The 24,615-nt window shown below is 44.0% G+C and overlaps 1 protein-coding gene across 5 annotated transcripts in view; it reads left to right on the top strand.

Annotated features, from left to right (window-relative positions):
• The window catches only part of WNT5B (Wnt family member 5B), a 125,430-nt gene that overhangs the window by 16,272 nt on the left and 84,543 nt on the right, over positions 1–24,615 (top strand). Inside the window, exon 1 of one of the 5 annotated variants that reach the window (XM_080971634.1) lies at positions 11,927–12,375. The exons of 2 other annotated variants lie outside the window; for them this stretch is intronic. In XM_080971634.1, the coding sequence (XP_080827760.1) occupies positions 12,352–12,375 (24 nt within the window). In that variant the 5' untranslated portion in view covers positions 11,927–12,351. Of the gene's footprint in view, positions 1–11,926; positions 12,376–12,522; positions 13,054–22,679; positions 22,784–24,615 lie in introns of those variants that run through there. 2 more of the 5 variants (XM_080971635.1, XM_080971639.1) reach the window with 2 other exon arrangements.

Here is a 24,615-nt window from a genome sequence, read left to right as displayed (position 1 = left end):
TATATCAGATTAGGTTCTATTCTTTCCTTGATTCCACTCCACAACACCAGTTATTTCCAAGAACTGCTTGGAAATTAAACTTCCCCACCGCACCCCACAGGTACACACATGCAGAAGACCCCTACTTGGGAACAAGAGAGGGAGTCATATGGAGGGCAGCAGCCATATTATATTATACATACCTTTATATTTTGTATGTAAGATTATTGCAGTGCCCTGGGTCCTGGCATGCAATCAATGTGAACTAAATGAACTAAGCCTTTGGGATGCTGCGTGTCAGCTTGATGGACTGTTTCCTCCAGGTGCAGAAAGATCCCACTGCAGAGCTGATGAATGCCTGATAAAAGGCAGAGAAAAGTCTCCATCACTAGAAATGTGGTTAAATATTCTGAAGAATTGTACTAGTTTAGTTTGAGTAACTCACGCTATGGGTTGAATTCAAAGCAGTGCTAATGAGTCAATGTAAGCATTTTTACTTTCCTAGTGGAATGATCCTCATTCTCCGTCCCACCCCATCCCATCAGACTTCAGAATTGCCACCTCAAATGTTCCAGAATCATTTCAAATGAAGGAATTGTAAAACCACACACACACAAACATGCCTGCTTGAATTCTGCCCATTATAATCCAGTAGGATGACAAAAGTTTTTAACCTTAGCTTGATCATGCCCACTGTGCTCTCAAGTCTTTGGGTAATGAGATGTGTGCTTTTAAATTTTCTTTACACATCTAGAGAGGGTCCTTTTTGCTCCTCATAGCTATGGTCTTGCAACCATCAAATGCTGGGTTTATAACTTGTACATCAAGATTAATTTAAGTCGTATCAATGGGGGAAAGCGTATGTTTTTTGTGTGTGTGTGCACTGATTAAAATAATGCTGGCCTGTCCCAAATAACCTCAGTGTCTCATCACTGATGTTTCCCAGAACTGAGGCCAGACAGTTTGTCTTTCATTATGCAGTATTGTCTAAGAAACATTGTTTAACTGATATCGGATGGGAAACTGCGATGGTTCTGAGTGTTGTGCCTAGGGCATGGAAATTCCCATTAACCAAAGCAGTGCAAATTTTATATAGCTAGTAAGATCTGTAGGTTACATCTTTCTCCTTTACTCCATCCCCCAAGGGTCAGCGAGGAAATCTCATTCTGGAGAGTACACCACTTCAGCTCCAGTTCCAAGAGCGAAGGACCACCCGTTCTACTACATCAGCAAACAAGATACCTCTGGCACTTAAAAAAGCATTAGTGTTAGGAACTGTCAGTCAGAATCCCACCCTTTTGTAGTCTATCCTACATATTCAGGCCACATGAGCTTTTCTGCTCTGGGGAGACTGACTGGTTCCCATGGGGTGGGGGGAGGAAGAAACTGGAAATGGGTTGTTTGCCAATTCAGATAAGGACCAGTTCTAATTGTTGATGGTTGTTTTTTTTTTTAAAAAATCAGCAACATGGTGTGATTTAAAAGAGGCCTTCACTTTGTGTACATTTGCTGTGATGGAGTGAAGGGCTTTCTCTTCCACTCCCCCATCCCCCAAATACTTCAATTTTGGAAAACTTTTCCATTCTTGGAAAGAACTAAACTAAGGAGGGGGACTTGTGTCTCTCCTGTTGTTGCTGGACTCAAATCCCATCATCCCTCGGCCACAGGGTCAATGGTCAGGGCTGAAGGAAGTCATAGTCCAACAATGCTTGGAGTCTACCTATTCCCCAGTCCCTATCTAAATTATTCTCAACCTTTCCACACCTTGATGTTGCCATTTCCCAAAGTAGGAAATGGGTTATGTAGGAGAGTGAATGTGTTATTTTACAGCTGAATGAGTAAACCTGTCAATTTCTGTTTCTCTCAGTTTCTGATTTTTCCATTCTTAAATTCAGTTCTCCACATTTTCAGATCCGTTTGTAATTTATTGTTATTTTTATTGTCATTATTCATAAGTTTTGAACAGATTTTATGTACGTAGATAGCTTTAATTTTATTAATGTTTAATTGTTTATTTAATTATTGTTTTTTCTATGTTTTTAGTGATTCTTGTTTTTATCTGTAAACTGTCTTGAGTCTTGTAAGGGAAAAAGGCAGGGTATAAATAAATATAGAATGATTATAATTTTTTTAAAAAAGCCATCATGAAAATTCAACAGCATTTTAGTGTAAATTTCTCCTAAGCTATATGTTAGTGTATACAGTTTTGCCTAAGGTAATTTATTTATATGTGACTTTCACAAATATATCCATTTTTGTGCAAATTATTTAGCTAAATAACTGTATCGTACTGCAAAATTTGGTGAAGGGGGAATTTCAAAGGACAGCTGTGTTTTGGTTCACATATTGTTCTGGAAAGAGCGAATCAGGTAGGTTTGCTTTTAAATGCAAACTTAATTGACTTTTCCCCCTCATCCCTAACTGGGGCTCCTGTTTTCTCCCCACTATTGTAGGTCAGCTGTAGTGTTCTGCAACAAGTGCAATGTAGCCTTGGGTCGAAAAAGTTTCCCTTCCGCTGCAGTAGAAGGTAGCTGTATATCAGGTGTTTGGCCCTCCAAATGTTGCTGAACTAGAACTCACATCAGTTGCAGCAAGCATGGCCAGTGGCTAGCGAGAATGGGAGTTGTAGTTCCCAAACACCTGCTCTATGTGCTACATGACTAGAAGATAGAATTTTCAGTACTCTAATGAAGTTCAAAGTTCTGTCATACATGAATCTACTCCTGGCCCCTCCCCCCCCAAAAAATCTATCTTAATTTCAGGAGCCTACTTTGAATGGAAGAAGGGGTTGGAGTTGGAAAACCTTGCCAATCTGCTGAGAAGCACGCAGAAATTGACTGGTAGATCCCAATCTCTCTTCTGTCCACCCCTGTTCCATTGCTACTGGCAGCCACTCTGCAAGGTCTCTAGCAGAGACCTTTTTTATCAGCCTATTAATCAGAGATTCTTTTAACTAGATCTGCTGGGATTGAGCCTGGAACCTTGTGCATGCAAAGTGTGTGCTTTACCATAAGCCAGAGAGAGAAACCAGGGACATGCTGCAATATTACACAGACCTTATTTCCTGAGAATCACCTCCAGTGCAAGGTTTAAAGAAAACTGATATTGCAAGAACGGGATCCCTTCTGGCCCCAACCCACCCAGCCAGCCTCCAGAATTGTTTAGTCTTCTTGACATCTCTATCCAAGGTGTTCATCAGGAGTTAACATCGTCCTCTGAAAACAATCTGATGCTATGTACTCTTTAAGCCATGTGCCACTAGCACATGGACCTTAGAACTGTAGAGTTGGAAGGGATCCTTGGGGATCATCTAGTCCATGTAGAGACTGGGAATCCTTTGCTATAATTATTGGTCAACCACATTCCAGGCCCACCCAGGTCACAAGGCAAAGTTCACACTCTTTCCCCACTTTTGTTGTTTCCTGGTTTCGCTTTTACAACCCATATGGGATTAGCTCTATGTTCCTGATGTGCTTGGACTATCATTTTGGGAAGAATCCTATTCAAAGAACTGATAGCTGACTGGGTAGTCTAAGGGCATCAGCTGTCTACTCTGCCTACTATTCCTCAGTTGAATCAAAAGTTTTAAACAGCGGCTTCTCTGTGTCTACAGAAAATGTTTTGTTAAGTTAGATTTGGACAAGCATCTCACTCCTAGACGTGTGCATAAGCTTCAAATACTCTCAGGTTGCTTCCAGATGGCCTGTTCTCGATGAATGCTCATCCTGATCCGCTTGCAAAGTTTGGGGGAAGGTGATATATGTCTCCTATTTATTAAGCATTCATTCTGATTTGTTTGTGGGGATGTTGTTGATATTGATGTTGTTATTATTGTTATTATTATTATTATATACCATCATATACCCGCATTTACACTTTCCAGTGCATTTCCCCATCACTTTCTGTATGGCAAAAGTTCATTTTTTAAAAAACTGCTGAACCTCCTTCAATGCCAGTAAATTTTAGCTGTGCAATTAGAGCCCCATAGCAAAAACAGTAACAGTTTGGAAGCAACCTTAGTAGCTTGCCCAGATGCTGTTACACTGTCATCTTAGGCTGTGTAAGTCCATTGCAAATCACAAAAGATGTGAAAGCTTGCGTTGACATGGAATGCTTTACGGTGGCTGCAATGCCTTTTGACTGGAGTGCATGCTTTTTTGCAGTGCCTTTTGACTGCAGTGTAAATTATCCCATATTACACACAGCCCCTCCACCTAACTTGGCACAGTGCAACTGTTAGTCTACAGGAGTGTAATGATGATGAAGGCTATTGCCAACACAGCTGCAGAGTTCTGTGTTAATAGGACATCACCGCTTGCAATGCCATTGCAGTTTCATAGCTCTTGATTATGTGCCTGTGCAGTGCCCTGTGCTACACTAGGCTGTTTAAATTGGCTGTGGAAACCCTGGCAAAAGATCTTGCTTCATAATGTGAGCTCAGTGTGCTTTGGCAGTGAAAAAAGTGGTGGAAAAGAAAAGCAAATTGATAGAGGATAAGTCTATGAATGGCCAAGATTGGGTGTCTGGCAAGACCTGCTTTTCAGCAAGTGGGTGAGGGATAGCAAAAGGCAGGTTGAGGTTGGTAGAAAGCATCCCGTTTGTCCTCATGGACGAGCCTCTAGTGCTGGTTGGCTACTGTGGGAAACAGGATGCTGGACTGGAATATGGAACTTTTGTTGTTGATCTACAAGTCCCATCCACCCCAGTAGGTATGGCCAATCTCTCTGCGTTCCTGTGTTACATCCCTGTATTAGACTGCTCTGGCAGTGCTCATCTTCTGTTCCCCAGCTTGCAGCATGGCTAATCTCAATACATTCAATACTCAATACATGTATTAGGTCATTCTACCTAATGTTTAACTTCAGCATGCCACGTCTACCTAAATTGTTTCTCGGCCAGTCCTCAGAAAGCATGACAAATCTTTGGCAATCCTCTTCTTTCCTCAATCTTTTGAAAGTATTTGTAGACCCTTGAGGTATTGTGCTCCATCCTCCTTAATCTTTTTGTCCATTTGGGCTAAGCATACGCAGGTTCCTTCAGTTGTAACACAGACTTAAAAACAAAATTTAAAATATATATACTTAGTGGAAGCACAAACAAATTCAAACATTTGGTGATAATGCGAACAACTGTCTTATCTCATGGATAGCCCCTTTGCTGTTACCCTGACAGCTGTGACTCAGCAGTGTAGGCCATTTTGGGGGTGAGTGAGACATAGTTTGTTGAGGTCCCCATCCCTAATGAAAATAGTCTCCAACCACTGTCAAATCACAAATCACATCTGTCTCCATTGACTGATCCATAAAAATCACAGACCTGCTGCTTTGCAACATTTTTCACAGCTTAAAATCATGGATCCAAGGTACAGGTCCTCATGGATCCTCATATTTTTGTACAAGGCATCACCACAATTCAGGACAGTTTCAGGGTACACAAAATAAAGTACGGTACTTCTTCGCCCAACACACAGTTAAAACTATGGAATTCACTACCAGAAGAAGCAGTGATGGCCACCAACTTGGATGGTTTTAAAAGAGGATAAGAAACATTCATGAAGGAGAAGACTATTAATGGCTACTAACCCTGATGGCTATGGAGGCAGTAATACTTCTGAATACTAGTTGCCAGAAACAACAGGAGGGAAGAGTGCTGTTGCGCATAGGTCCCACTTGTGTGCTCCCAAAGGCGTCTGGCTGGCCACCGTGAGAACAGGATGCTGGAGAGAGTGCTGACTTGGGAACCAGGGTTCAATCCCCACTCAGCCATGAATCTCACTTGGTGACCATGGGCTAGTCACTGCCTCTCAGCCTAACCTACCTCACAAGGTTGTTGTGAAGATAAAATGGGGAGGAGACGTATGTATGCCACCTTGAGCTCCTTGGAAGATATAAATGTAAATCTTTATCATCATCCAGCAGACTCTTCCTTATGCTGAAAAGTACAATCAGTATAGATGTGATTTGTCTTATGTATAAATTATGAAGAGGATCTGCACCTTGGATGACTGTAAACTGTAATCCGATGGTGTTTTTGTTGGGGGACGTCATGTAAAATCATGCAAATTCAAGAGGATCCATTTTAATTCACTGCAGCTGAAAAGCAAAGTGTGTGCGCGCGCTAACAACTTTGTTTCATTCTGTTATCTGTGGGGTTGAATGACTTGGAGGAGGTAGGGGCAGATGCACCAGAGGAGCAAGTGCCTACAGCACTTTCTCAAAATTCCAGATGTGCCTGTGGGTCCAGAAAGCTTGGCAACTGCACACAGTTCTTAAAACTACATGATATTTTGCCCTACATGGAGCTTGGCAATATTTAGCCAAGCTGCAACAGGCCCGTGAACAAAGTTCCCCTCGCAGATGCCTGGGAGCCAAAGTGTTAAGTTTCTGCAGACATGCATGGAGACCAACATCCCATCTCATAAAACACATTTACCTTGGGGTGAGAAAACCTGGCACCAAACACTCGCTCCAGCCAGTGCAAAGCTGAGGCAATGTTTCCCTCTAATTAGCTGGTATTTGCTATAATAGCTATTATGTTTCTGGTTATAAAGTCCTGAGGACAATGGCTCCTTCTTTCTTTACCCAAGGGTTGGGGGGGGGGGATGAAGGAAAATCTGGGTTACTATTCCCCCCCCACTGATTCCCCCCTCCCTTTTGCTGTATCACAAAAGATAGGAGGTTCTGCCGAAGAGGGGACAAGGATGGAAAACATGTTAGGCTATGAAGGAAACTAGACAAAGCCTTCAATTCTCTTCATTTTTTATTGAATCACTAGTATTGAGTGTGACCCATGTCTCAAAAAATATCACACAATCAGCAGTTCTACCTTGAGCAAGAAGTGAGGCTTGGAACCCAGACAGCGTTTGAGTTGAGAGACTGATGGGAGAAAATATCTATCATCTATCTAATATCTAGTCTCCTTGATCCAACTAACGTTCACTCAGAATAGACCAATTGAAATGAATGAGCCAAAGTTGGGTCCATTCATTTCAATGTATCTGCTCGTAAGTATGAGTAGCATTATATGCAACCTGGTTATAGAAAATAATTAATAAACTGTCTTCCGTATATGTAGTGTCTTATACCAGGGAAAGCAAAAATGGACAGGTCTCCCTGCCTTCAGGGAGCTTGCAAACTAAAATAGGCAATGGGGAAAGTGATAGAAGAACAGGAAGTTAAGGGCAGAGAGGGAAGGAAATGGACAAATGTGTTTAAACCAGGGCTGGAGAACCTGTGGCTCTCCAATGATAATTGGACTGCCATTCCCTTCACTCTTAAATAGTGGCCACTGGCTTGAAGTCCAGCAACGTCTGGAAAGCCAAAGGTTCCCATTCTTGATACAGTGGATATTATTGGACTTCAGCTGGAAAGGCTGGGATTAAATTCCAGTTCAGCCATAAGGCTCAAAGGGTTGCCTTGGGCAAGCCACTATATCTGAGCCCAACCTACCTCACAAGTTTGATGTGAGGATAAAATGGGACAACCCCAAGTTTGTTATCCTGAATGACTTGGAGGATAGAAATCAGCACTGGCCCAAGACATTTTGCTACCTGAGGTGAAGGACAGGATGGCATCCCCATTTTATGTACAGAAACCAACTACTGGCAGCTGCATCTTACTTAAACCATTGGCAGCTGCAACCTTTGCCACACCTGAGGGCAGCAGGGTAGTTTAGAGGGTCCTGGACAGGCCATGTGGCACACACAGCTCTGTCCTCCAAAGAGGAATTGGCCTTGGAGCTGCCACTGCTGCTTCCCCCATCATCTGCTGCCTGAGGTGTTCACTTCATTCTGCCTAACAGTAGAGCCGGCCATGATGGAAATCCATATCAATAAATGTTATTGCAACACATGCAAGCATGTAGCTTCCAGTTCCAGCACAATTAGAACAGAAAGTAATTTTATTTGCAGTGCCCCCTAATTGCATTAAAAATTGAAACTAATTACATCTCTCCTTAATTACAAATTATAAAATAAAGAAGGCGTTTAAAATCTGCACAGCCAATTGTAACAATAACAATGGTATGTAAACTTGCCAGCAACAATTAGAACACCCTTCTGCCTCAGGAGGCTGAGATCACCAAGAACAGTTTTTACCCTGGAAACGCTTGGCATCAAGTCTTGAGGTCTGTTTCTAGCTTATAACATTGCTAAAGAACAACAAAAATCTGAACTTGAATGCATGACAGAGGTGCTGCATGACAGGTGGGGAACCTGTGGCCTTTCAGATGTTGGACTACAACTCCCATAATCCCTGAGCATTAGCCAAGTTGCCTGGGACTGAAGACAGTTGTAGTCCAACAACGTCTTGAAGGGCCACAGATTCCCCACCCTTCTGCTATGCACTGGTATTAGGCTGGTATTAGGCAGTACAGAACTGGTCCAATTTAGCTAGAACACTCTTGAAGAGTTTTGGAGAAAAGAAAGGGGAACAGTAAAATGGGCAGAAAGAGAAATATACTGTTGTCAAACTCTAGCCACAAGGATGGCATATTTGTTTTGAATAAGTTAGTGATTCTTGGATTTTGGAAAGACATTCTGGAGAAGATCAGGGATACTACTTGCCTACATTCATAATCTAAAAACTTCTTTTAAAATGTTGGAAGAAGACTGCAAACTGATAACACATGTCTGTTAATTCCAGCTAGAATCTGAATTGCAACTTTCTAGACATTTTCTGCTGTTAGGTCTATGTTGGATAGGCTTGGATCTGGACAATATCCTTGTTGACAAAACATGTCGGAAGACTGAAAGAAGGAACAAACAAATCCAAGTTTATTTTATTCATCCCTTACTGGGATGCTAATTTTCAAGGTGATATATGGGGGTATGGGGGCTGTTTTCACATCTGTAAATATCTATAAGTATAATTCTCTTTTTAAGTCTTGGACACTATAATATAAGAATAGCCTTGCTGGATCAGGCCATCTAGCCCATCCTCTTGTTCTTACAGTGGTCAGCCAGATGCCCATGGGAACCTTCAAGTAGGACCTGAGTGAATCATTTACACACTTTTCATAATAATAAAGAAAGATGAATTGGAAATTCAGGTATAGCTAGGGAACAAACATAAATATAACCTCTTCCCATATGTTCGCATGCTGGTAGTGCTCCTGTTGTGACCCACCTTGGATCAGGCTGTGACCCAACCCGCCAACTGAAGACCAGTAGCCTATAGGGATGATTTGATTATCATGATGGCCTGAGGTTTTGATATATGCACAATAAATATATTTTTCTGTTGAATTTGACACCTGGTTGCCTCTTTTAAGACCTGAGAGGCTGGTATCAAATTATGGAACCCATGGATCAGGGTGCTTTTTATGTGTAACCTCCTCAGGAACTATCTACACAGAGGAGCAGATATGGAGGCAAGGACAGGGTTGGCTAGCTGTATTGTTAATCACTGCACTTGAGCATAGATTGTTGTTTTCACTGTGTAAATCCTGGCACCACTAGAGTTCGGCATCCTGCCCAGTGCTTGGTGTTCTTCCCTTTCATGCATTTTACTATAATTTCTCTCTCTCTCTCTCTCTCTCTCTCTCTCTCTCTCTCGCTCTCTCTCTCTCTCTCTCTCTATATATATATATATATATTAATCAGGGGAGTTCCCTCTCCAAACTCTTCTTGCTTTATGGAAATGTTTCACAGTACATGTGCCAGAATGCAGACGCCCAAGCTAGGTCTTGAAAAGCAGATTACTATTGTCAGAGAGACAATAAAATGAACGGATCGGCTCGTCAACTGCCCAGTGTATTGCCTCATTGCTTCCATGTGCTACTCTTTTGGTATTCATGTTGGCTCTTATGTGTACGTTCTTGAGGCATAGATTGAAGTTATTTGTCTAGAGTCCAGCACTGTATGCCTTATACTGGTGGATTTCTAGATATAGCCACAGTATGTCTCTGATAATTTACCAGAAAGCAAGTGCTACTAATTCAATAGTATACTTTCCTGCAGGTGTTCTTAGGACAGCATTCTTCTTGTCACACACATGAGGAAGGGAACAGATACTTCCCAGTCAGCCCAAGAGGATAGACTGATCAGTGTCCCCTAATCAAAGATACGTGTATTTGTTTGTGTATTGTATTGGCATTCCAGTTCCATCTTCAGGCAATATATCTGAACTACAGAACTGGAACCAGTGCAATTTGGCTGGAGCAATTTGCAAGTATTGGTGCAACTGCGGTTCCATGCAATTTGGCTGGTGCTTCTCCTTTAAATTTGGCAATCCCTGCTTCAGGCAGTGTCATGTTTCTTTCCCCAGCAAAGGGGAATGTTAAGTCCTAGGGTATCAATGGTGGGCAAAATCCTCTTGGGACACTTTTGATGAGTGTTTGTGGCACCAGCATCATGTGAGATCAATAATGCTTGTTGGAGCAATGAGAAAACAAATACAATTCCTATCCACCATCTAGGTAAGTTGAAGTACTTGGATGAAAACTGATACAGTGCCACAGGAGTCACTGCCAGGAATTCAAGCTGCAAAACACATGAATGTCCATAGAAAAGAATGCTAGTGTCAAAATTCACACTCACAATACAGTGGGGAACACATGGGCAGGAGTGCAAGGAAACATCTGCTTCTACTACAGTGGGGCCCACACATGGTAATAGATGTGCTCTGCTTATATTTTACAAGCTTACTTAAAGATAGTCATTGATACCAGACAAAAAATCAGTGGCAAGTGAGATCTGAACAGAAATGCACAGCATACAAACTGATGCCACTGACAATCTTATCCATAAGTGAGGTAAGGCTCATTAAACTCAGGGGTACTTACGGTACTTCTGATTGAGGTTGCAAGAGTTAGCTGGCATAGCACAACTTAGTCATTTAACTTTGCTTAATAGAGACCACACAAAGGGAGAGTACTCTTGTACTCAGATTCTGCTTGCGGGTTTCCCAGAGGCAATGGGTTTCCCAGTGGTTGGCCACTGTGAGAACAGGACACGGGACTGAATGGGCCATTGGCCTGATCCCACAGGCTCTTCTTATGTTTATGTTCTTAATATTAGGTTGACAGGCATTGAAATTCCTGCTCCTTTATCATTGTAGTTTCTCATTTGTAGGCAGGTAGGCAAAGATATTCTTCCACCTAAAATATTTGTATTACAATCCCAGCTTCAAAATGGGCAATTCCTTTGCTAGGGACACTGCTTGACAGCGTTAAACACTAGGGATACTGGAGTGCTTGTGTTTATCCTCAATTACTGCTGTAATGAGTAGCTAACGTATTTATTCTGTGTATGTTTAAGCTTTGATTGAATTGCCACAGACATTTCATTGCCATTTGACGCCATTTCATACAATCCTATCTACCGCCCACACATCTCCATGTCAACTTATAGGTAATATCCACAAAAGCTTATGCCACAATAAATTCGTACGTCTTTGGTTAGCATCTGTTTGTCTCTGGAGACAATGAAAGAGTGCGCCTTCAGGGGTAAAGTCAAACCATTGGAGAGTTACAGCACCTGCTGTGGCTGTAGAAAGAGATATGAGAAAGACATAGTTTGTTGCAGCTGAGGCACATGAAGGCGTCCAGTTGTGTTGATGCAGCTGTACCATGGCGTTCCTTCTTTCTGCGCTCATTTATGGTGCCACAAAAGCATTGTCACCATCTGCTAGAGCTCCATTCTTTCATTCCCATCTCATCCCATCCCAGATCATGGATTCCCAGTTCCTGAAACTGTTGAAGCCTCCCAAGTCAGTTTTTAAGAGCCTGCATATCTGATCCTATGAAGTGAATATTGTTGGACTGCAGACGCCTGCTTTTCCAAAGGAGTTGAAGGCACTGCAAAGCTCTACAGCAGTGTGTGCGCGCGCATGGGAAGTGAAAGAGCAGTTCATCTGCCTTTTGCTCCTCTGAAGCAGCTGAGTCTACAACAGGGAGGAACTAGGGGTGAAAGGCACTGAGTGTCAACTTTTAGCATGTGTCTGCATCAAGGGACTCATGTGGGGGGCGGTGGTGGTGGTGGTGAGATGTGTCCTGGTGATGGATTGGATGGTATGTTAGTGGAAGGGACAAGTGGTGGGGTCAGGTGGTAGTGGGGAACTCAGTGGTGTTGAGAGTGTGCTAGTTTAATCTGTTGGGGAGGAAAGAATGTCAAGTATATGTGAGAACAGGAGCAAGCTCCAGGCTAGGGGGAATCTTGGAGAGTTGGGAATGAGGCAGCAGGAAGAGGGGGTGCTCCACGGAAGGAGAGGAGATTAGTAGGGAAGACTGGGGAGAGCGAAGGGGTCAGGGCTTTAATGAAAAGGAAGGTCAATGAAGTTCCTCACGGGACAGCAGTGTCGCCACGCCAGCAAGAAGGGTGGCAATCTAAAGTGGCGAGGAGGGGTGACTCGGGCTGCGTTTGGATGAGACAGGATGACAGCGAGGGCTATATACACGGTGTGTGTCGCGAGGGGGCGGGTTGAAGGGGATTGCCCCGGGGTGGTGCCCATCGCCGGCGCTGCTGCCGCGCGGGGCGGGTAGGCGGGGGGGGTGCTTGGGAGGGAGGGAGAGGCGGGCGCGGGGCGTGGGGGGAGGCGGGGCGGAGGTTGCTGCCTGAGCCCCCGGGATCGGTTCGGCTCGCCTTGCTCCGACCCTTTGCACTACAGTCGGCGCCGTCTTGCTGCTGCTAGTGTCGCCGCTGTAGTCAAAACTCCTACCGGCCTAAAAGTTGTCTGGTGCAAAATCCCTTCTGCAGCAGCAGCCCGAAAGAAAGCGAGAGCGCCAGCCAGCCAGCCGCCCGCCGCGGGCAGGAGGGAGGGAGGGAGCGTCGGCGACGGTGGATGCCTATTGCCCCTGTTGCTGCTGCAGCCGGCCAGCCAGCCAGAAGCGCGCGAGCGGAGAGGGGCGCATCCAGCCCTTTGGAGAGAAGCGCGGGGGCGCGTCCCCGGTGGCTCCCGAGCTGACCTTGCCTGGCCCGGCGCCTTCCGCGCTGCCAAAGGGCGACTCACCTGCTGCCTGCGCAGCGCCGGGACTAACTCGAGCGGGGCGAGGAGAACACCCACTCGCATACACACACCGAGAGGCAAACTTGCCGCAGCCGTCGACGTCGCGGGGTTGGAAAGCGCGGAGATGCAGGTAGGGGGCGCCCCTCGCAGGGCGAGCGCCGGAGGGCCCGGGCAGGCGCTCTTGTCACCGCCGGGGCGCCGGAGAGGGGAAGAAGGAAGGAGCCCAGTCCGAAGAGCCCCGGCGCCTGGCCTCCCTGACTGGGAGTTGTGGGGAGGGAAGTGTGCGCGCATTGCTATTTTTCGCTGAAACAAAGTTCCCTCTCCCTCAGAACCCGCCTTCACGCGTTCTTGCCCTAAGGAGACGCAAACACGTGTCCCGGCTCCCCTGGGCAGGACCGGGGTGAAGCGCCTCGCCGCCGCGGCCGGACAAGGAGCGGGCTTGTGGCGGAGGGCGGGCTTTGCGCTGGCTGTGGCTCTTGGCGCGCTGGCCGGGGGTCCCACTGGACTCGGCGGGACTTAACTCCTGCGGAGACGCCTTAAAAAGCTGGTCCTGGTTGGTGTCTCGGCCCGGGCCGGAATTTAGCCCTGCTTCAAGCGGAGGAGGAGAGTTCTACCTTTTTTGAGTAGCAAGGAAAGAGCGTCTTGGCGAGCGGGCGCAGCGCGCTTTTGTTGCCGAGGGCTGGTCGCCACACTGCTCGAACCAGGGTGGGTAACCTGTGCCCCTCCAGATGTTGTTGGGCTCCAACGCCCATCGGCCCCAGCCAGCGTAGCCAATGATCAGGAATGATTATTGGCAGCTGCAGTCCGGCATCCTTATGGAGGGTGACTAAACTAGGGGGAAGTTTTTGCAAGAGGGAGGGTGCATCTGCCTGACAGTCTGGCAGGTTTGAGCTCCAGCAACATCTATTCTTTTAAGGCAGCACTTTCCCTTGAGAGTAGCTCCACTGTACTGGGGGGGGGGGGGTGTACAGTGCTATCTTAACCCTGTCTACTCTGGGGTGACTAGGATCGCAGTCTCAAGTCTGTAGGAAACTTACACAGGAGCAGTCTCCAAATCCTGCTTTTGTTGACGGGTTTCAGGGATTGCTGGTGGATGGGGAGGACTGGGGAAGCTTCCAAGCAAGAAAACAAACCGGATTGCAATGTTGAGAGTGAAGAAAATATCCCTTCTCTTCACTCACAGCCTTTGGAGTATTCATCCACCAAAGGAAAACCAACTTTCTCGTAACTTGTTTTACAACCTCCAGCTGTCTTTTTCCCTGGTACATTTACTGGTCTTGGGTGCTTTGCCATCCTGTCAGGTAGAGGATAGCTGAGTGAGCTCTCGGACTACTCTGCTGCTGCTGGGGCTTCCCTTCAGCCTGCCTGGTGGAGCCCCAGACTCCAGGGTGAACAATTTGCCCTGCACAGCCGCATCCCAATGCAGGGCACTTTGGGTGGTCGCTGAGCACTTTACAGTACTTTTAACGAGGTGGAGACTGAGTGCCTCATGGGTAGGTAGGAGCTGCTCACAACCTCGGGAGGGCAGCTGCTGTTTTCTTCAGAACCTGTAAGGGATGCTTGTGGCACTGATCCTCTCAAGACACTGTGGAGGGAAGGTGCTTTTAAGTCTCTCTTTAAATTACTCTTCTCTCATCACCTGTACTTTATGGCCTGTCATTGGCAAGATAACCTTGGAAAGTGAGGCTCTCAATTTGTTTGTAATGAAATCTCAGAGGCGGAGTTCAGCTCTTAAAGTCTTTGGCAACCTGGTGTCTTCTAGATGTTTTGGACTGCAAAGGGGCAGATGAGAGTCATGGTCCAAAACAGCTGCTGAATCAGCTGCTGGATGCATTTGATGAGAGATTATGCTTGTCTTTGTGCCCTTTCTGTGGGTGTATAAGAGGCATCTGTGTGGACTAGATGAGCCTTTGCTCGGATCTTGCCAAGCAATTTACTGTTTTCTTTAAATGTATTGTGTTCACACACTGGAAGTCAAACTGAGCCAGAGGAGACAGTGACCCCCTGGCATGTCTGGGTTAAAAGGCTCTTGGGTGACATGACAGAGAGAGTTCTCTGTGTGAGGCCTTGGAGAACTCCTGCCAGCTGGGGGGTTGTATCCTGCCTTGGTCAGACTCCACCTGGAATATTGTGTCCAGGTATGAGCACCACAATTTAAGAATATTAACAAGCTGGAATGTGTGCAGAGGAGGGTGAGGCTGACCAAGGTGATACAGGGACTGGGAACCAAGCCTTATGAGGAACTGTTGAGGGACCTGGGGATGTTTAGCCTGGGGAAGAGGAGATATGGCTATCTTCTAATATCAGAAGGGCTGGAAGATGGAGCAAGCTTGTTCAGAGGCTAGGACCCAAACCAGTAGCTTCAAATTACAAGAAAGGAGATTGTGACTGAACATCAGGAGGAGCTTTGATGGTAAGAGCTGTTCGACAGTGGAACAGACTCCCTTGGAAGGTAATGGACTCACCTTCCAAGGAGGTTTTTAAGCAGATGTTGGATGGCCATCTGTCATGGATGCTTTAGTTGAGATTCCTGGATTGCAGGGGTGGGGCTAGATGACCCTCAAGATCTCTTTCAACTCTACAATTCAATGTCTCAGTTGCCTCTGTTGAAGACAGTTCCATTTGTTAACAGGTAGTGGCCACATGAAGCCAGGGCCGATGACACTGTTCTTGAAGCCAACTTTAGCTCATCAAGTTTTAACAGGATCTGGAGTCCTGCCTCTTTTTAGAGCCTAAAAGGAGCAGCCAGAAGTGAGGGAATTGATTCATGATTGGGATCTTTTGATCAGGAAAATGGCGCAAAGGGAAAGGTTAAGCACACTCTTTTCCCCAGTTCCACTACCACAATCTAGCCTTTCCATTGTAGTCACAGCTGTTTTTGAACTTGAAGAAATATGCTGGGAGTTCCAGTCACAGTTATCCTGCATCATGCGTAGTTTGGTCCTAATCCATTGTGTTGCAAAAAGGAAATGCATCTGTTTGTAGTGCTGGCCACATGTAAAGTGTACCACAGTAACTCAACCACACAAGGCTAAGTGGATGTTGACTGTAAATCAGACTGGGGTTCAATATATACCTCTATTATTGGCCTGTATTTACCATTATTAAGTTCAAGTGATATTATTATTGTTTATTAAATTTACATTCTCTAGGTGGCTTATAGAAGGTCAGACTATGGGACATGTGGCTTAACAATGCAAGTTCTCATATTCCCAACATACTGCTGTTCTTTTTTGCCGCACTTGTATTTATGCAGCTTCTTATTTCACACAAATACATAATGCAGACATATTAACACCTAGTCTCATAGAGGATAGATAGATATAGCACATGCATACATACATGTACACACGTGTGTGTATTTTATATCTATAATCTGCCTAGACAGGTGTATTTGTATTCTTGACTAATTGACCTAATTATAAACCATGTGGTTAACACTCCGTGTGGGAATGTAACTATTCTTGATGCATCTATGTGCTGCAGGTGGAACCATCTTTCCTAAACAGGAATAACAAGTAGCCTTGATTTGTTATTGAAGTTATTGGGGTGGTACATGATATTAGGGTCTTCATACCTCTCCCACTTATGCTCCTGTGTATACTCTTGCCTACAAAAAGCTCACACAACAATAAACCAGTTGAACTTAGTACTCAGTGAGGTGACAAACCTATGCTTATGCTGTTCCAGTTTGGACTGCGAGTCTCTGAATGCTCCTCTATACAAAAATAGCTCGGCAGATAGGAGACCAGTTGAGGTAGAACCCTTCCACCAGACCTTTTTTTTTTTGCTGTGTGGATTTTTTATATGGAGGAGGGTTTAATCCTATGAGGCTAGAACTGCAGCCTATAATGGTGCAAGTCCAGAAAACACGCTGCTTTACCATTTTACAGACAACTTGGCCTAAACCCCTTTAAATTGCCACACTATTGTTTATCTTGCATTTGTGTCTAGTCCTAGTCTTTTGCATCTTCAGTGCTCCTGGCCTGCAGTCTGTTTTGTTCTCCTATAGTTGATGGCAGGCCAGTGTGTGTGGTGAGGGGAACTTTGTACATCTGTTGAGGGTGTTTCCTTGGTGGTTATGTAAAGTCTAGATGACCAGCAATTATAGAAGATGGGAGGTGGAGTCTTCTAGTTTTAGCGAGGTGCACTGTGAATGGTAGAAGACAAAGTCAGGTGGTGAACTTCTACAGCAAGGGGAAAACTTCATTGGAAAGCTTCTGAGATCCTGTTCTGCCTGAGGGTACCTTTGTCTAGTTGTGTTCTCCAGCACCCTTCCAGACACCTATCCTGGCCTCTGTGTATTGGAGTGTTGCAAAGCCAGTTACGTAAAAAAGGTATGGAGCTGCTTTGGTTGTGGGATGCGTTCTGGAAATCCACTAGTTTCAACCAAAAACACAGTGCAAACTACTGGAATGAATTGACTATTCCAAATTTGGGCTTTTAAAATATCCACACTGCAGGTTAAATACTTGTAAAATTACTTTTACCTCTAAGCAGTGGGTGTGTGGCAGTGACATGGTCTGGTGTGCTGATAATGTGTTCTGTGGAATCATACAGTAGTGCTTTCAATATCATGATAAAATGAACATTTTCTACAAGTACAGATGTTTGGCACAATAGTTGTGCAGTACTCAACCATTTGTTTAACATAATCCAGATTCCAGGCATGATTTTTACAGGTTCTGTCTGTAGATTTTATTCTTGTTTATGAATGAAATCCCAGCTCTTTTGTATTTTTTTCGATTCCAATAAATACTCACACATGCCAAATCTGACCCAGGGCAACTTGTACCTTAAGAGAGGATAAAATGAGACCAAGTAGCCTGTGACCTGTCCACATATTCTTCTGTTTGATTAAGGTTGTATAATACTTAAGATAACTCCTGGCATAAAAATGTGGCAATGTGTGCATCTTGCATTTCTCTGGCCCTGGGATTTGCCCTTCCCTTTTCACTTTCTATTTCAGGTATGCCATTTTAGCATTCAAAGTGCACCTCTGCATTGTCCAACTCCAACTTATTGAATTGTGTGTATGTTCATAGATACCTTTTCTGTTTAACTTTTACATTTGTTCAGATTCCCATGCAATGAGCAGCCTTATTTTTTTTGGGGGGGGGGTTGAAATAGGGTTGAATAGGTGATTAGCACAAGTTGCATAATGCATATTCGGCAGGAAAATCTTAGTGGGGCCTACTTCTCTCAGGTAAGTATGCATAGGATTGCAGCTTAAGTGACAGCTCCTCAAATGTCAAACTATGAAGGAAAAAGGAAGATATAACCTTGCTTCTTTTCAACACTTTAAATATACTGTCAAGGGTCCTAATCCAGTAACCTATATGTGGAATTGCTGAGCCTGTGTATCTATAACCTGACTGGAAAGTAAAGAAAAGCTGAATTCCTGCCAACCAACTTTTGAGTGGGAAAGTAGGAGTTGAATCCAGCCCCCTGCACCCTCTCCTCAACAGGTGATTTGCAGAATTCCAGCATTGTTTACTGGGCTACACACACATTTCTGGCTCCTTTGTTGGGTTTGGGAATACATTCAGTTGCATATTAATTCTCCATTCAACCAGGAAAATATGTGTAGGAACTTGTCTATCATTCCAGCAGAGATAGGGCTAATCATTCTGATAAACACTTCCAAGAACTAGACTAAGTTGCTTTGTGGGACTGATCACACTCCCAGGTTGCCAGTTGCCATCCTTTTTGAATATCATATGCATATCTCATCAGTGCATACATATGCTCTGTGCATATATGTCAGCTTATGTAGTTCATGTCAAACTAAGGTGAGTTTCTTTTTCAGTAACCAAGGGGCTAAGCTGCAAAAAGAGAGAGAAAGCAAAGCTGTACGTAGAGAAATTTAAGAATTTGGTACTGAGAAAATTAATGTGATTTTAAAAGGGGGGGAAAGTATGTGGAACATGGAAGTAAATGTGCCAACAATTAATGAAAGCAGGTTTTCATTTCTTCTGTCGAAGAAATTGGAATAGTATATGAAGAGGGAAACTTTGTGAGATCCAAGTGCCAATTCAGAGTAGGAGGCAGAATTGGACAGGCAGCCTGGCCTTACTCCAGCCCCAGATTTCCTGCGTTCCCAGGCTTCATCTCTTATGCTTCTGTGCCCAAGGGTATCAGAAAGAGATTCCTCTCTATTAGGAAGGAGTGCCTGCCTTCTTAGTTCATCTGGTAGTAGATGTAATACTATACAGCACATCTCCTTTGGCTGCCTTCAGACTTGCTCTGTGTTTCCATTTTGTGATATTAACCCTTAACAGTGATTTAGTTTTAAAGGTTTTGTGTACTCTTCCTCCTCTTCTTTCTTTTGATATTCTCTGCACTTTTGACACCCCCTCCACCCGCATTGGTTTGAGATGGTCTAAGCCACCTACTATGCACAGTAATTCCAGTTCCTGATTTTGCAAGGTGTGGGGTTTTCAAAATCAGACAGTTGTACTGTCTTATATTAGGCCAAGTCATGATAATGTTTCTGGTGAAAAACACTGATTTATTAAAATGAAAAATAAAATCTGCACTTTGCTTTTCACATGCTGTGTGCACTATCTGTGTGTTTCCCCTTAATGCATTGCTTTTGTTGCCAGGACATTGTATTTTCCAACTATACAAGGAACAATGGCCACTATCCCACCAATGTTAAACTTTTGTAATTCCCATTAATATCAACACGGAAATTAAAGTATATACTTCAAATGGTTGAGATTTATTTAATTGACTAAACTGCACCCAACTTTTAAAACTGGAACAATGTTATATTTTTCAATCCAATAATACATTCATCAAATATTGAACACCCTTTCTGAACACCCATGCTAACAGGTCCCCACTAGCTGCTTATTAGTGACTGGTTTTAAGGTCTTGCTATTTACATATAAAGCCATAAACAACTCTCAACCAGGTTACGGGAGGCAGTGACTTCCCCTCCATTGTCTGGCAAGGACATTTTTCAGGTTCCATTGGTTGATCTTAATCTTGCCATGACTCATTGACTTGTGACACAGAAATGGGCTTTTTCAGTGATGGCCCCAATATTATGGAATGCATTGCATGCTGAAACTTGAGAGACACCCCCCCCCCATCTATACTGGCATTCTGTGACCTATTGAAGATGTATCTGTTTTATATAGGTATTCCCTTGATCTCTTGACTTGAATCTCCTGTTTTAATTACTATACTGTGCTGTTTGAATGGAATTGTTATATTGTATATTTTCATTGTGAATGGTTACATTTTATTGTATGTATGTAATGGGGTTTTATATTTGTTAAATGCTTAGAAGCCTATTTTGGTTTTAGTGGAATATAAATAAATGAAATAATGATGATGATGATGATGATGATGATGATATGATGTATGATTGGGGTGTCATAAATATCAACACAATATTGGTTGCAGTGCAATAACACACTTTACTAAGCATGACCTGCTACATTGTCTTCATCATCTCCTCTGATAGCAGGGTTAGGAAAGGGGAAGAATCTGTGAACTACGATAAGGCATCAGCCTTAAGTGCATATAATCTTTCAGAGAGTCTGTGATGCCAACACTCATTGTTTGCTTGGACTTCCACAGCTGACTTAACATTGGCAATGGGGACGGACGGACTTTTTAGTTGTTTTATAATGCCACTTACTGTTTTCTTCTATGCTAAATAATGCCACTATTATTCCAGTTAAGATGAGAAGGGGGACAAGAAAAAAAAACCAGCAACTGATATGAAAGCCATATTGTGGAAGCTGCCCAGAGTGGTTGGGGCAACCCAGTCAGATGGGCGGGGTACAAATAATAAATTTGTTTGTTTGTTTGTTTGTTGTTGTTGTTATGTCCAATAGCAGTGAATTAGGCTTAACTAGACACTGAAGGGCATTGGCTGCCACAGTCCTGTGTCCCCTCAATATGTTGGAGAAGGATCATAGCTCAGTGAGAGAGCAGAGGTTTCCACACTCACTCTGCTCCCCAGACCACTTGCAAATTGGTAAAGTTCTTGCTATACTACTTAATGAGTTTTCTGCCTATTGCTTAGCAGTTGTACTGTTTTTTAATTATATGGAATTCAAACTCTAACACAATAAAATGCAATAAGAAACAAAAGGATTTAAATTTAATACAATTTAAAAATCCTTCTAGAGGTGCATTTCCCCTTGATATGTTCTTCCTTTACTCTTGCTTCATCTTCGTTACTATTTTCTTGATCATTTATTAATTTGTGTTTTTTTTCAATCTCCCTTCTTCAACCACAAATCCATTTTTAGACGTTGACTATTATTAGCTAACAGCTCCCACTTTTGAGTCACTCCGTCTTGCGTTCACTCTCTCAGCTTCTTCCCCTTCTCACTGCTTCCTTCATTTCCATATATTGACTCCCCACTCCTTTCAAGTGCCCTGTCAGACTCTTTCCCCCTCTTTTGACCTTCCACATCTTGCTGCCAGCCACAGCTGTATTCCTCTGAGAAAGACAGAGCCTTCTCCCCACATCACTTCTGGTCAGTCCTGGCCAGGTTCTAAGACTGAAGAAGAAGCCCCTGTGCCCCCCATTCACACACATTTCTCACATGCACATAGCTCTGCCACTCCTCAGAGTTGCTTCTGTGAACCACCTGCATGAAACTGGTGGACCATGGACCACACTTTGGGATTGGGAACCTCTGTGGTAGAGCATATGCCTTGCATGCAGGAAATCCCACATTCATAACCTTCCCTGCCTTCTGACTTAGAACCGGCACAGAAGATAGCACTACCTGTTGGCTTCTTCCTTTGCAGCCTCAGTGTTGCCTTTGTAGAACTCGGCAGGGTTGAGGATGGGAACAAGCAGTTGGCTCTGCCTTTCAGAACCTGTCATTGGTTCTGGCGCCACCTACTGTAGGCCCCCCTGTCAGCCCCAGGGGCCACCAGCTGCCACTGCTCTTGAAGTCTTTGCTACTTGATTCACACATCTTGGCTGTCTGGCTAAGCCCGAATAGGTGCCAACACTCTTCCTTCTTGCCTGTTTACCTGTCTAAATTTAAGCTCTTCAGTCGGTATTCTGTGTCCCTGGTTGACATGTGGTCAGGCTCAAGTTGTGGTTCTGGCTGCTGCTGCAGCTGCTGCTGCTGCTGCTGAAGCATTTCCTGGCCTGTTGTGGGCTGACCATGGTTGGTTGCTCACAGCTTTCCTCCAACAGATATAACTTAGATTGCTTCCCCTGAGGATTTCGGCAAGCCTGTTCTCCCACTCTTATTTAGGCTCCGTTTACCTTTTACAAAAGGAGAAAATAAACCCTTGACAGTGCAAAATAAATACTAAACAGTTATCTGCCTCCAATTTGTGCTCTTTCTTTTTTTCTCTCTCTCTCTGTATGTGTGCCTAAACAAATACAGCACAGTGGGACCTGGAATCATCCCACATACCATTTGAGATCTATGGCAACTTGTGAACCAAGTCTGATGATTCCAAAAGAGACCTTGAGAAAATTCTCAAAGGGAGTAATGTTCCTTTTTTTCATGATCCACCACCAGCACTTAAGAGCTGAGGCTTGGCAGCTGTTTGACTCTGTGCCTATCATTTTGTAACTTGAGATTTTGTTTCCTTGTGCTGATTGTAGCTTTTGAGTTTAGTGGGCAAACCTTTACTGCTACTTCAAGGAAAATGTAAATGTTTCTCTGCTTAGATCTTCTGTTTCCTGGAGAACACAGCAACTATGTGTTTCTATTACTGCAGTCTGCCATGTGGGATAAGCTGTTTGATGCCTAGTCTGGTGTTGTGGTTAATGCTATGAATTGGCAGTGAAGGCTAAAGCTGCTGGGAGTTGGACTCTAGTGACATCCGTGGAGGGCCACCCTGCCTTACAATAATTCTGTAAGGTAAGAGAGTATTCATGTCACTATATTGCAAATGGGTAGACTAAGGCTGAGAGAGTTACTTGCCTAAGGCCACTAGTGAATTAATTGCAGAGGCAAGCTTCTAACTGGGACAAACTGGGACTTTCTGATTCACAACTCAGTCTCTTAACCATCATGCTACACCAGCTCACAACTATTAATAGGCGTCTACTCCTCCATGTATTTGTCTGATCCCCTTATCAAGTCTTCTGTGCTTGTGGCTGTCGCAATATCTTGTGGGGGAAAAGTCCATAAAAGAATTTTGGATCCTCTTTAGAGCAGGGGTGGAGAAACTTTTTCAACTCGAGGACCACATTCCTTTGTTGGCAACATGCCAGGGGCCAGTGGTGGGTGGTGTCAGAGGCAAGAGTGGGTGAAACAATGGCTGTGACTCTTACTTTGTATAGTAGACCTCTTTTTAGCCATGCAAATGCCATTGGTTTCTGTATCGTCACACACATCTCTTCATCCAGGCAAGCAGGAGTCATTATTGCTGTTCAAGCACATATTCCAGTTGGGCAAAAGCTCTTAAGGAAGGCACAGGGAACAGCCAGGAAGCGATGTGGCCTGGGCAGAATCCCAAGAACTGGATTGAGAGGCCTGGCCCTTGAGCCTGAAGTTCCTCACTCCTCTTGTTTTAGAAAAATCCCTGGGTTGGGGACCCAGGAACAGTTTTTTAAAATAGAGAAATCCTCTGAAACTCTTTGGAAAGTTTTCTGCACTGGAGCCAAAGCTAATAGCAGAGCACTAGTGTAAGGATTATTAGGGTGTTAGTGTGAAAGTGTCACACTCAACCAGGTTCCTATGCCATGTTGTGGCATTAGGATGGAATCCTACTGAAGTCATGCTGTATATACGGTATGTATTGCATGGTGTGCGTTTCAGGATAGCATAACAACCACTTCGAAGAAAGGATTAACACCCATGGAGCACGTTGTACCTCCAGATGCAGACACTACTACCAAAAGTTCTAGTGACAAATTTAGTTTCTTGAGATGATAAGTTGTAGGGTGTCCATGGTGCACATAATGGTGTTAGTTTTGCTTTATATGTTTGGGTTTTTTTTGTTCTGGGGGAGGGACCATAGCTCAATGGTACATATGCACTTTGTATATAGAAGGTCCCAGATTCAATCCCTGGCATGTCCCAGTTAACAGGTCTGGGAAAGATCTATTTCCAGCTGACACCTTGGAGAATCACTATTGATCAGATTAGATAATACTGAACTCAACTGACCAATTGTGTAACACAGTGTAAAGCAGCTTAATTTGCTTCCTTCCTTCTCATTGTCATTTATGTTATGACACCGAAACCTGTTTCTTGTCTAGTCGTATGGCTGTAAGGCAGGCAGTATACCTGCAATATCTAAAGTAATCAGAGCAGTTCCACATGCTATAGTTGCTGTGGGAAGCACCTGTACTGTACAGTGTTTGCTGCAGAAAACATGCAAAATGTGGCCATCATATGCATTTGCACACCTATCTCAAAATCACTGTGTATGTGTCTCGGAACCTCAAATGGGGGCAGCTTTAGATGTTACAATTGCTCTGTAAAACATTGGTGCTATGTTGGTGTTTCCTGCAGTTGCACACATGCAAGATGTGAGCATTACACACCCACCCACACAAAATTGCCTGGGAACTTTGAGTACACAGGAACTGACTGACTTGGATTTGTTGCTGTATAACATGTTGTCAAGGCTGCCTCAAGTCTCAGCTCACAAAAGACCAACGCCTATCTCTTCTTATATACAAAAGTGTTTATTGCAGTTCATTGTTTGCTTCACATCCGAGGCGCGCAGCCCTACGTCTGCT

Source organism: Podarcis pityusensis (assembly GCF_964106645.2).
Source record: "Podarcis pityusensis genome assembly, chromosome: 10".
NCBI classification, from domain to species: domain Eukaryota; kingdom Metazoa; phylum Chordata; class Lepidosauria; order Squamata; family Lacertidae; genus Podarcis; species Podarcis pityusensis.
The sequence above is the reverse complement of the archived record's forward strand: the minus strand, read 5'-3'. Positions and strand labels throughout refer to the sequence as shown.